The following is a 13452-nucleotide window of genomic DNA, read 5'->3' as shown; positions in this document are numbered from 1 at the left end:
CTGGACCGATCTATGCCACATTGCAGAAGTATGTCAAGGGCCTTAAGTTAACTCACTCAAATTTCGACGACATCGGACAATAAATGCGCCTTTTATGGGCGCAAGACCTTAAATCGAGAGATCGGTATATATGGCAGCTATATCCAAATCTGAACCGATCTGAGCCAAATTGAGGAAGGATGTCGGGTGGCCTAACATTACTCTCTGTCCCAAATTTCAGCAAAATCTGATAATAAATGTGGCTATTATAGGCCTTAGACCCTAAATTGGCGGATCGGTCTATATGGCAGCTATATCGAAATCTGAACTGATCTGGGCCAAATTGAGGAAGGATGTCGAGTGGCCTAACATAACTCTCTGTCCTAAATTTCAGAAAAATCGGATAATAAATGTGGCTTTTATGGACCTTAGACCCCAAATTGGCGGATCGGTCTATATGGGGGCTATATGAAGATATAGGCCGATATAGCCCATCTTCGAACTTAACCTGCTTATGAACAAAAAAAGAATCTGTGCAAAATTTCAGCTCAATATCTCCATTTTTAAAGACTGTAGCGTGATTTCAACAGACAGACGGACAGACGGACGGACATGGCTAGATTGTCTTAGATTTTTACGCTGATCAAGAATATATATACTTTATAGGGTCGGAAATGGATATTTCGATGTGTTGCAAACGGAATGACAAAATGAATATACCCCCATCCTTCGGTGGTGGGTATAAAAATTTAAAAAATTATTTGGCCCAAAGATGAAGAACCAGCGGCAAACCTCCGAACTACTAGCAGAGGTGTGCACGTGAGTTCTCGTGTCAAGCGTGAATCACGCGTGAGTCGCATGATTCGTAAGTGAGATCCATATTCAATCACGTTATAGTGCGTGACTGTGATTGAATCAAAATTCTTCGTGGGTGAGAGTGAGTGAGTGAAATCATGCTCACGATACTAATCTCGAATAACTAGAAAATCACGACTAACGAGACACTTACATGACACCCACGACACACAAGACGCTCACGACTCACAAGACGCTCACATCCTACGAGATGCTCAAGAGACACACATGACTCACGAGACACTCACGACTCACAAGACGCACACGACTCACGAGAAAATCAGGAGTAACATTAAAACAAGTAAGAGCGTGCTAAGTTCGGCCGGGCCGAATCTTATATACCCTCCAACACCGAATCTTATATACACTCCATCACATCTGTCGAGTTCTTTGCGCAGTATCTCTTTTTAGGCAAACAAAGAATAATGAATATGGACGGAGGAGTAGGAGGAGCTTTATCAAATTATAGTCCGATTCGGGGCTCAAGAAGAAAAATCGGGAGATCGGTTTGTATGGGAGCTGTGTCAAGCTATAGATGGATTCAGACCATATTGCACACGTATGTTAAAGGCAATGGGAGAAGCCGTTGTACAAAATTTGTGCCAAGTCGGATAAGAATTGCGCTCAAGAACTCAAGATCCCAGAACGGTTTATATGGCAGCTATATCAGGGTATGGACTGATTTGGACCATACTTCGCATAAATGTTGGAAGTGATACCAAAACACCACGTGCAAAATTACAGCCAAATCGGATAGGAATTGCGCCTTCTAAAAGCTCAAGAAGTCAAGACCCAAGATCGATTTATATAGCAGCTATATAGACCGATTTGGACCATACTTCTCACATTTGATGGAAATGATATCAAAACGATATGTGCAAAATTTCAGTCAAATTGGATGAGAATTGCGCCCACTAGAGGCTCAAGAAGTCAAGACGCAATATCAGTTTATTTGGCAGCGATATCAAAACATGGACCGATTTGGCCCATTTACAATCCCAACCGACCTACACCAATAAGAAGTATTTGTGCAAAATTTCAAGCGGCTAGCTTTACTCTTTCGAAAGTTAGCGTGCTTTCGACAAACGGACGGAGGGACGGACATGGCTAGTTCGACTGACATGACATGACGACATGATGATCAAGAATATATATACTTTATGGGGTCTTAGACGAATATTTCGAGGAGTTACAAATAGATTGACGAAATTAGTATACCCCCATCCTATGGTGGAGGGTATAAAAATAACGAAAAACAAATAAACTGGCATTAAGTTCGACCGGGCCGAACTTTGGATACCCACCGCCTCGGGTATATATGGTTAACCCCTTTTCTTCACAATCCAATGAAAATTGAATAACTTATGCACACGAAATCAGCGAAATCGGGTAATAAATAAGGCTGTTATGGGCTTCAGACCCTTTATTGGGAGATCGGTCTATATGGCAGCTATATCTAAATATAGTCCGATCCAAACCATATTTAGGTCGGATGTCAGAAAGCTAAAAAAAACTCACTGTTTCAAATTTCAGCGAAGTCGGTTAAAAAATAAAGCTTTTATTGACTTCAGACCCCTTATCGAGAGATCGGTCTATATGGCAGCTATGTCTAAATATGGACCGATCTAATCCATATTTATGTCAGATATCGGGAGGCTTAAAGTAACCCACCTTTGCAAAATTTCAGTGAAATCGGGTTATAAATAAAGGTTTTATTGGCTTCAGACCCCTTATCGGCAGATCGGTCTATATGGCACCTATATCTAAATATAGTCCAATCTCAACCATATTTAGGTCGGGTGTCAGAAGGCTAAAAATAACTCACTGTTTTAAATATCAGCGAAATCGGGTAATAAATAAAGCTTTTATGGGCTTCAGACTCTTTATCGGCAGATCAATCTATATGACAGCTATATCTATATATAGTCCGATCTGTAATATTTTTGGGTGGGATATTGGGAGGCTTAAAACTGCGCACTATTCCAAATTTCAGCGAATTTGGATAAAAAATAAAGCTTTTATAGCCTTCAGACCCTTCATAGGGAGATCGGTCTATATGGCAGCTATATCTAAATATAGTCCGATCTGAACCATATTTGGGTCAGATGTTGGTAGGCCTAAAACTACTCACTGTTTTAAATTTCATCGAAATCGGATAAAAATAAAGCTTTTATAGCGTTCAGACCCTTTATCGGGAGATCGGTCTATATGGTAGATATATCTAAATATAGTCTGATCTGAACCAAATTTGTGTCAGATGTCGGGAAGCTTAAAATAACCCACTGATGCTAATTTCAGCGAAATCGGGTAATAAATAAAAAATTTATAGCCTTAAGACCCTATATCGGGAGATCGGTCTAAATGGCAGCTATATCCAAATATAGTCCGATCTGAACCATATTTACGTCAGTGCATGTCATGCAGTTTAAACCAGGGCTGGGGAGTCGACCGGAGTCGAGTTTTTGAGGCCGGAGGCGAAGTCGCAGTCTGACTATTGAGCCGTAGTCGGAGTTTGGTTCGGAGTTGAGCACGTTAGCCCCGACTCCGAACCGATCTCCGACTCCGGCTTAATACTCCGACACCGACTTAGATTTCGACACGTGGTCGGAGTCGAGGGCTAGACACCGCCGCCCTGGTTTAAACACCACAACTTTTGTTTGTAGTGTTTGTGTTTGTAGCCACTGCCAGGCCAAAGGGGAAGCTCCCTTGGCCTGATAGCAGTGGTCGCAGCTATATATACAGCCACAATGTCCAGAGGCATAATGTGTAGCATTAAATTGGGATTATCAAATGGTGTCGTACTCAGTGCGTCACAAACAAGACATCCTTTGGAGCCGGCTGAATATTGAACAATAGGAGGACTTTTGAAGCGCCGTCCACCAGACCCTAACACCATATAGTATAATAGGTCTGATAACTACAGTGCATACCCAGTGTATGACAAGCGGTTTAAACCAGGGCAGGGGAGTCGACCGGACTCGAGTTTTTGAGGCTGGAGACGATGTCGGAGTCGGACTATTGAGCCGGAGTCGAAATTTGGTTCGGAGTTGAGCACGTTTGCCCCGACTCCAAACCGATCTCCAATTCCGGCTTAATATTCCGACTTCCACTTAGACTTCGACACGGGGTCGGAGTTGAGGGCTAGACTCCGCAGCCCTGGTTTAAACACCATAACTTTTGCCAATGGCTCTCTTGCAGGTGTATAGGGTAAGAGTTAGCTTTCTTGCTTTTTCCAAACGTTTGATTTGAACTTAAATTTTCTGTCCAGCCAAACATTTAGGTATTTTACGTTTTCAGTAAGTGTGACATTCTCTCCTCCCAAGGGAACAAGTCCTAGTGGTGTTTTATGCAGGCTTTTACCGTGTTGGCTTAATCCCGCAGGGCTTTTAATCCCAGGTGAATTCTTGAAGCGTCTACCAACGCCCCTATACATAGCCGAATCTAGCATGAGTACCAAATCGAGTTCATGTTGTTTGGACGTGTTCTCCCCCTTGTTTAGGAGCATTTTCTACATCATTGCCCGGCTTTCGCGGCTAAAAGACCTCGGTACTTAGGTGGGGATACAATACCAGACATTAACCAACTTAGGGGAGTAGTATGGAGAACAACAAGGGGTTTCTAATGCAAAATTTTATTTTTCGAGGTTACTTTTTAGTTTTCAGAGGGCACACCTAACCGATTATTGGCTTAGGTATCAAGTTCATGTTGTTTGGACGTGTTCTCCCCCTTGTTTAGGAGCATTTTCTACATCATTGCCCGGCTTTCGCGGCTAAAAGACCTCGGCACATAGGTGGGGATACAAAACCAGACATGAACCAACTTAGGGGAGTAGTATGGAGAGCAATCAGGGGTTTCTAATGTAAAACTTTTATTTTTCGAGGTTACTTTTTAGTTTTCAGAGGGCACACCAAGCCGATTATTGGCTTAGGTGTATGAGGTGTATGTCCGTAGTGGCATGGGGCGGATTAATATTCGCACCCTCTTTTCAACCTAACCTAACCTAGGAGCAGAACACTACACAAAACTCTTGCCGATCTATGGTTAACGGCACTCGGTTGAGTATATGCAACTTTACACCGGGCATCGAAATGCCCTTGCTGGGGTTTTAGGTGTAAACAACAGCCACTAACTGGGGCCTCACCAATAGTCAATAATGACGCTTAATCGCCATTATTCAACATTCTACTTATATCCCTTCAATATTTACCAAAAATGTTTTCTATTTTAAAACCTCTTTCGTTACGACCATATGTTTTCAATTTTCGTATTTAATTTATGTAAATTATTTGTAATGCCGTCGGCAAATAATCAGCTCCCAATGAAATGCAACCAACGTATTAGTCACACTTTAGCCAAGGCATCTTAAGCGAAACTCTTAGGACATCTGGGCCATAAATGGCATGAATGGGAAATTAAAGAAAAATCTTTAAAACCCCATTTGAGATCGCTCAAATGTCATATAAATTAAGTGGTTATTGAAATTAGAGAAAAACTACCCTTCTGCTTATTACCCCCAAAAATGCCACGTACCACACAGAGGCAGAGTGCTAAGCAGACTTATGGGTCTGCGTTAACAATTGATGCAACATGAGCTGCGCGAGTAAGGCACGCGTTATTTGTTGCCATTGAGATGGTAACAAAAACAACAACAATCAAACAACAACAACATTACATAGTTTCTTCCCTGGGATTGTAATGTAGCAACAAATATTAACACCTACAATGGCCACAGATGCTCTTTTATTTCAAATGAATGCTTTATGGGCTATTTATAAATTTAGAAAATTTTAGAATTTTAAATGACCTATGGCTTACCCCAACTCTAAACCTTTGGCATTTAAGGGTCCATACGTTGCTCTATGCAGCCCTAAACAATTAATCTCTTACTCTATGCTGGACATTAACCACCAATGTTTTACCCAGGCCATACTTAGCTTCAATGTCGGTGGACAAGTTTTGAAGGGGGAGTTCAAATTCAGAGCTCATATTTACTTGGCAAATTTAAATGGCAAATATTTTTGCGTTTCCACATTTGGAATTTTCCAAAAATAGCAATAAACATAAATACTTACTACGCCCTCTGCAGGGGGTATGGATTTCCGATTTCCTACAATTCACCGCACGCACATTGCATTCTCTACTGGCCACACAATAATCAATAATTGTTATTGTTGGAAACCACCCTCGCCAGCCAAACAGAAAGGATTTCGAATAACACCACGTTAAATTTGCTGCAGAAATGTGTTTTCTTCTTTAAACGTCAATACCAGAAAATAAGACCATCAAGAAATTAAAGCTTTAATAATAAGCAATTGGCGTTTTGGGGCAAAGAAGAGAATGTGATTGTGTGACCTTCTTCTGGCTTCTTAACCAAATGTTAAGAATATGGCAAGCAAAACAGAAGGATAATTAACCAAAACACACTCCTTCCTACTTTGCTGTATGTCCACATGGAAATGGAGAAGTAAAGAGTCTGACCAAAATTAGAGAAGAAACAGGCATAGAGAAAATGGGTAAGATGATGGGTGGGTAAGGATGCTTAGTTTGTGGCTTAGATGAGAGCCCAAGGCAAATCAGTTGGTGCAAAAACTTTGTTTTGACAAATTAAATATTTTATTGATAGCAATTCGATGGAGATCTGAGTTCCTGAATTTGTTTACTACAACGCAATTTGTAGCTTTGAGGTACACATTAAAAATTTCATTCATTTGTTGAGGTAAAGGTTTTACCTTAGAATGATCTGCGATAGGAGTTCCAAGGGTTAATATGTCGAGGAGATAATGTGCCTGGATTAACTCTTACCAGAAAATCGTCTTATCCGCACAATTTCTTTAAATTGTCCATATTCCGCAAATGTTCAGCTCGTTGGAGCAAGATCAAGGCTTTATGGTTTTCCAGGGCCTGATCCCAAAAAAAAAAAAACCTTCATATAAAATAAATAAAAGCGTGCTAAGTTTGGCCGGGCTGAATCTTGGGAACCCACCACCATGGATTCTGCTCAAAAGTATACATAATAATATTAGTTAAAGGGCATAATTTTATTCTACATAGCAAACTTCTGTCAAACCAGTCAAAATTAAAGCTTCAAGGAACCGAACAAGGATAATCGAGAAACTGGTTTATATAGAAGCTACTAGCCGAACCGGGCCCGCTCCACTGCGCCTTCTTTAACTCTCTAATATCTTTTTAGGTTGGGGACACTACGCCCTGAATGCGGATATCAAAGTTAGGGGGTGCCTTTACATAGCTCCAAAATTGGATATCAAATTAGTTTTCTACTCTCAAATACCTTTCATTTGAGTCCCATATTGTCATAATGGGTAAAATAACTCATTTGATATATCTTTAGGAGGAAAAGCGCCACCTCGAATTGAACGCAAATGCTAATGTCATATTCGTAATCTACTGCTTAAAACCTTTCATTTGTGTCCCATATAGCCACGGTCGGTTAATATGCCCATTTGGAAAGTATTAGGCACTACATTACAAATATCGCATAAAACATTAGTTCCAAGTAATGGTAATCCATATACCCATATGGAGGTGGGAGACCTCCCATTACTTGGAACTATTGTTTTATGCGATATTTGTAATGTAGTGCCTAATACTTTTCATTTGAGTCCCATATGGACATGATCTTCGAATATATGTGTTTAGAGGAGTTTTGGGGTTGGGGGAGGGGGGAGTGCCCGCTGGGTATTTGGTCCATATTTCAATACAATATTCGTTTTCTGGTCTTTAATACCTTTCCTAATTGTGTCCATCGGACCACTTTCGGATATGGGTGGTGGTTTCGGGGTAAGGGGGAGGGGTAAGGGGGAGGGGTAAGGGTAGGGGTAAGGGGAGGGGTAAGGGGAGGGGTAAGGGGAGGGGTAAGGGGGGAAGGGGTAATGGGGAGGGTCCGTCTCCACCCGATATCTCAAAATTATATAGCCTATGTTTCCTTCCAGACAAACGTACACAATCTATGAAAATTTTAAGAAAATTGCTTCAGCCAAGTATCATATAGTCATAATGGGTCTAATGGCATTTTTGAGGGGTGGCTTGACCAACTATACTTCGATTTGATTTTGTATGCCAGATTCGAAATCAACTCCCGAATACCTTTCATTTGAGCCCCATATTGAAATGAACTTCTAATATGTCTGTTTGGGGCAGTTTTGGGGTTGGGGCGGCCCGATGGATACTTAGACTCAAATTTTAATGCCATATTCATATCCTACTCTCCAATACGTTTCATTTGATACCTTTATTCTTTCAATCGGTCCACTTTTGATTTTGGGTTGTGTTTTTGGCATAAGGGGGAGGGTCCCTCCCCCTTCAGATCCCGAAAAATTATACAGCCTATCCAGACCAAACGACACAATATGTGACTATGAATCGGTTCTGCCTTTTTTCAGTCTATACGGAACAAACAAACCGAGTCCCATATATCCGTGATTGACTAATGTGCCCATTTTGGGCATTTTTGTGGGGCTGGGTTGACCCCCTATACTTCAACATGAACTGGTATGACAGATTCGTTATCTACTCCCGCATACTTTTCATTTGATATCCATATTGTCCTTATCGGTCCACTTTTGATTTTGGGTGGGGTTTTTGAGGTAACGATGGAGGGTCCGCCCCCTTCCGTTATCAATAAATTATAAATCCTATTCCTACTTCCTGACAATAATCGTAATCTACTCCCGAATATTTTTCATTTGAGTCCCATATTGTCAGGATCGTCAAATAAACCTATTTTAAGGTGTTTTGGGTCTGGGGCGGCCCCCCATTTACTTGGACCCAACTTTTTTTTATGAAATTCATACTCTACCCTTGAATACCTTTCATTTGAATCCCATATTGTCCCGATCGGTTCACTTTTATTTTTGGGTAGTCCTTTTGGGGTAGGGGGGAGGGTCTGCCCCCCTCCCGATATCAAAAAATTATATAGCCTGTGTCAATCTGTGAAAATTTCAAGGTAATCAGTTCAGCCATTTTTTAGTCTACACGGAACATACACACAAACCGACAAACAAACCGACAATTTTGTATATAAGATATGAGGTTATAGACCGATTTGGACCGCACTTGATACAATTGTTGGAAGTCGTAACAGAACACTATGTGCCAAATCGGATAATGTGCCAAATCGGATAATGTGCCAAATTGGATTAAAATTGGGGCTTGTAAGGTCTAAAGAATCCAAATCGGTCTATAGGGGAGCTGTATTTAAATCTGAACCGATATGGCCCATTAGCAATTCCCAACGACCTATATCAATATTAGGTTAGGTTAGGTCGTGGGTCTTGACTTCTTGAGGCCTCTAGAGGGCGCAATTCTCATCCGATTTGACTGAAATTTTGCATGTAGCGTTTTGGTGTCACTTCCAACAACTGCGTAATGTATGATACAAATCGGTTCATAATCTGGTATAGCTGACATATAAACCGACTTTGGGTCTTGACTTCTTGAGCCTCTAGACGGCGCAATTCTCATCCGATTTGACTAAAATTTTGCACGTAGCGTTTTGGTGTCACTTTCAACAACTGTGTTAAGTATGATACAAATCGGTTCATAATCTGGTTGAGCTGTCATATAAACCGATCTTGGGTCTTGACTTCTAGAGGGCGCAATTCTCATCTGATTTGATTGAAATTTTGCACGTAGCGTTTTGGTCTCACTTTCAACAACTGTGTTTAGTATGATACAAATCGGTTCATAATCTGGTATAGCTGTCATATAAACCGATCTTGGGTCTTGACTTCTTGAGCCTCTAGACGGCGCAATTTTGATCCGATTTGACTGAAATTTTGCACGTGGTGTTTTGGTATCACTCCTAACAACTGCGCTAAGTGTGATTCAAATCGGTTCATGTTTTGATATGGCTGTCATATAAACCGATCTTGGGTCTTGACTTCTTGAGCCTCTAGACGGCGCAATTTTCATCCGATTTGACTAAAATTTTGAACGTGGTGTTTTGGTGTCACTTCCAACAACTGTGTTAAGTATGATTCAAATCGGTTCATAATCTGGTATAGCTATCATATAATTTGATCTTGGGTATTGACTTCTTGAGCCTCTAGAGGGCGCAATTCTTGTCCGATTTGGCTGAAATTTTGCATGAGGTGTTTTGTTGTGACTTCCAACAACTGTGTTAAGTGTAATACAAATCGGTTCATAATCTGATATAGCTGCCATATAAACCGATCTGGGATCTTGACTTCTTGAGCCTCTAGAGGGCGCAATTCTCATCCGATTTTGAAAAAATTTTGTACAACGACTTCTCTCATGATCTTCAACATACGTTGCCAATATGGTCTGAATCGATCTATAACTTGATACAACTCCCATATAAACCGATCTCCTGATTATGCATCTTGAGCCCCTACAAGGTGCAATTTTTATCCGAATGGACTGAAATATTACGCAATGACTTCTACAATGTTCAGCATTCATTTATGGTCCCAATCGGACTATAACTTGATATAGCTCCAATAGCACAACAGTTCTTATTCAATATTCTTTGTTTGCCTAAAAAAAGATACTGCGCATAGAACTCGACAAATGCAATCTATGGTGGAGGGTATATAAGATTCGGCCCGGCCGATCTTATTTCTTCTACTAATGTCCCAACAACGATTGATTAACGACTACCTATAGACGTTTACCAGGAAAAGTAGTTTACTTTTGAAAAACTTTTTGGAGGGGTTTCGTCTACAACTAAATTTTCTCACTGCATGCACTTTACAAACTACTAGGCAAAATGGCCGCAATAGTTTTAATGCCAACTATTTAAATATCTCTTCTGTTGCATTTTAAAATGCTGTCGAATGCAACAATGAAGTGCAATAACGCCTTCATTGCTAGAAAACATATTAAAGTCAACAATGTAGCCATTTAAGTGCTCAAGAAAGGTAGTTGTTGTATGAAGAAAAGAAGAACAAAAAACCCATATGCAGAAATATAAAAGTTTATATACCGACAGTCAGTCCCAGAGCTCCCATAAATTAGCACGAGACTCAATAAGCAAAAGCCTTAAAACTTCCTTTTATACATCTCTTCTCGCAAAGGTAGAGTCTAAGGGGGACAAAGACTAAAATGTAATACGTTTTGCTCGAAAACTGCATAATCCTGTGAAAAGGAGTATGCAGTCAACAACTAACGTCACCCAAAACACAACCACAAACAAACTTGCTACACACACACACACACATGAACTCCCACATAAATTGGTTGAAATTCAAATTACTTTTTAGCACGTACCACACATACCAAATGTTCGTCTGAGTGTCCGTCCTTCGGTTTTATTCAACTGTCTGATTCGGAAACCAAGAGTCCAGCTCTCTGTGGGTATCTTAAGGGGTTTTAAGGGGGAGTTATTCAAGGATGACCAGGTGCTTGTGACCATGATGATAACAATGATGACTGTGATGATGATGGTTGGTGGTGGTCTATAACTATACAAATATCTACCATAAAACAACGTACATGATTTTCATCTACTCTCCTTCTTCTAGCCACTTTTTCCTTCCCCCGCTTAGTTTCTTATGACCAGTTGCTCTCTCTCTCTCTCACCCCATCAGTAGTGGCATTTAAAGAGGTTTTCTTTTTTGCTTTCTTTCTTTTGAAAACATATGGGATTTTTATAACTCGAAAACACATTTCGATTTTCCCAACGAAATGTGCATACGAAAATGGGAAAACAATTTTAATAACTTGTTTGCATGTTTAAGCAGTTGAAAGAGATAAAAATGCTGTTTTGGAAACTTCATAAATGTCCATGTGCTGTCCATGTAGCCATGGGGATAATGAAATGCCATCCATTATGAATCATAGCCCAGAGAGTTGGGGCAGCAAAGGCAAATGGAAGGAAGAATTCTTAAATTATTCAAAATTTATTCTGCATAATGTGGTAATGAAAGGAAGTATGCAGAACAAATTAGTATTTGGAATGAATACCCACTGAGACTATTTAAGGAAAATTGGAAAGTTTTTAAGAAACGAGTCAAATAGTGAACAAAATATGAAATCGTACCATAAAAAAATTGTTTTAGGAGAAAATTCCAGTGCAATTAAGTTTTTAAGGAAAATTTCATGGAAATTTTTTCTTTAGAGAAAATTTTTTCTTTAGAGAAAATTTCATGGAAATTTTTTCTTTAGAGAAAATTTCATGGAAATTTTTTCTTTAGAGAAAATTTCATGGAAATTTTTTCTTTAGAGAAAATTTCATGGACATTTTTTCTTTAAAGAAAATTTCATGGAAATTTTTTCTTTAGAGAAAATTTCATGGAAATTTTTTTTTAGAGAAAATTTAATGAAAATTTTTTCTTTAGAGAAAATTTCATGGAAATTTTTTCTTTAGAGAAAATTTTTTTTTAGAGAAAATTTCATGGACATTTTTTCTTTAGAGAAAATTTCATGGATATTTTTTCGTTAGAAAAAATTTCACGGAAATTTTTCTTTAGCGGAAATTTCATGAAAATTTTTTCTTTAGAGAAAATTTCATGAAAATTTTTTCTTTAGAGAAAATTTCATGAAAATTTTTTCTTTAGAGAAAATTTCATGGAATTTTTTTCTTTAGAGAAAATTACATGGAAATTTTTTCTGTAGAGAAAATTTCATGGAAATTTTTTTGTAGAGAAAATTTCATGGAAATTTTTTCTTTAGAGAAAATTTCATGGAAATTTTTTCTTTAGAGAAAATTTCATGGAAATTTTTTCTTTAGAGAAAATTTCATGGAAATTTTTTCTTTAGAGAAAATTTCATGGAAATTTTTTCTTTAAAGAAAATTTCATGGAAATTTTTTCTTTAGACAATGGTTCAGAATTGGATATAGCTCCCACATTGTACTTATAGCGTAGGTGTAGGGTATTATACAGTCGGCACCAACCGACTTTTGCCCTTCCTTACTGGTTAAATTAAAGTTTGCCCAAAGAGTATTCGTTTTATTCCGACTTTGATATTGGACTTATAGTTCAGCATAGTTTTAATCACGTTTTTTCCTTTTCTTTCAGATATCACCCGTTTATCTCGATCTCCATCTCCTATGCAATCAAATGGTAAGTCAAAAGTATTTATTTGTAAATCTTTCATCAATTTTTTTTCGTCAGACGGACAGACATTGCCAAATAATTGTGGGATATCATAGCTTGTAGAATTAATATGCATACGCAACTTTAAGGCGTCTGAAGGCAATGCTTCGAAGTGTTTCAAATGGCATAAAACGTTCTATGTTGGAACGGAACCATTCTATGGTGGAACAAAAACCAGTAAAAACGCATTGGTTCGACAATGCCGAACATTGGATTCCCACCACCATGGATATATGTATTCATCATCTAATTTGGTTCAGGTACCGAGAAGCCTTATTCAAGTTTTAGACTAACATTTCAGAAAAAAGGTTAATAAATGGGTATTTTATGAGCGAAAGACCCTAAATCGGCAGATTTGACTATACGGAAGCTATATCCTAATAAGATCTCACGTGGAACATAATCGGTTGGCCTAGCGGAACTCACTGTTCTAAATTTCAGCCAAGTCAGGTAATAAATTAGCTTTTATTGATTTAGATCCTTAATTGGCAGCTGTATCAAATTCAGGTCTACTGCTGCTCATTTTGGATATCAGTTGGCC

General features: G+C 39.0%; 1 protein-coding gene across 1 annotated transcript in view; it reads left to right on the top strand.

The window, feature by feature from the left end:
• LOC106096331 (protein nubbin) overlaps positions 1–13452 on the top strand; it is a 50229-nt gene that overhangs the window by 10007 nt on the left and 26770 nt on the right. Inside the window, exon 2 of the mRNA XM_059364795.1 lies at positions 12834–12878. Within this exon, the coding sequence (XP_059220778.1) occupies positions 12834–12878 (45 nt within the window). The remainder of the gene's footprint in view (positions 1–12833; positions 12879–13452) is intronic.

Source organism: Stomoxys calcitrans, chromosome 3 (genome assembly GCF_963082655.1).
Source record: "Stomoxys calcitrans chromosome 3, idStoCalc2.1, whole genome shotgun sequence".
In the NCBI taxonomy this organism is placed as follows: Eukaryota; Metazoa; Arthropoda; class Insecta; order Diptera; family Muscidae; genus Stomoxys; species Stomoxys calcitrans.
This window is presented reverse-complemented; position numbering and strand designations above follow the sequence as displayed.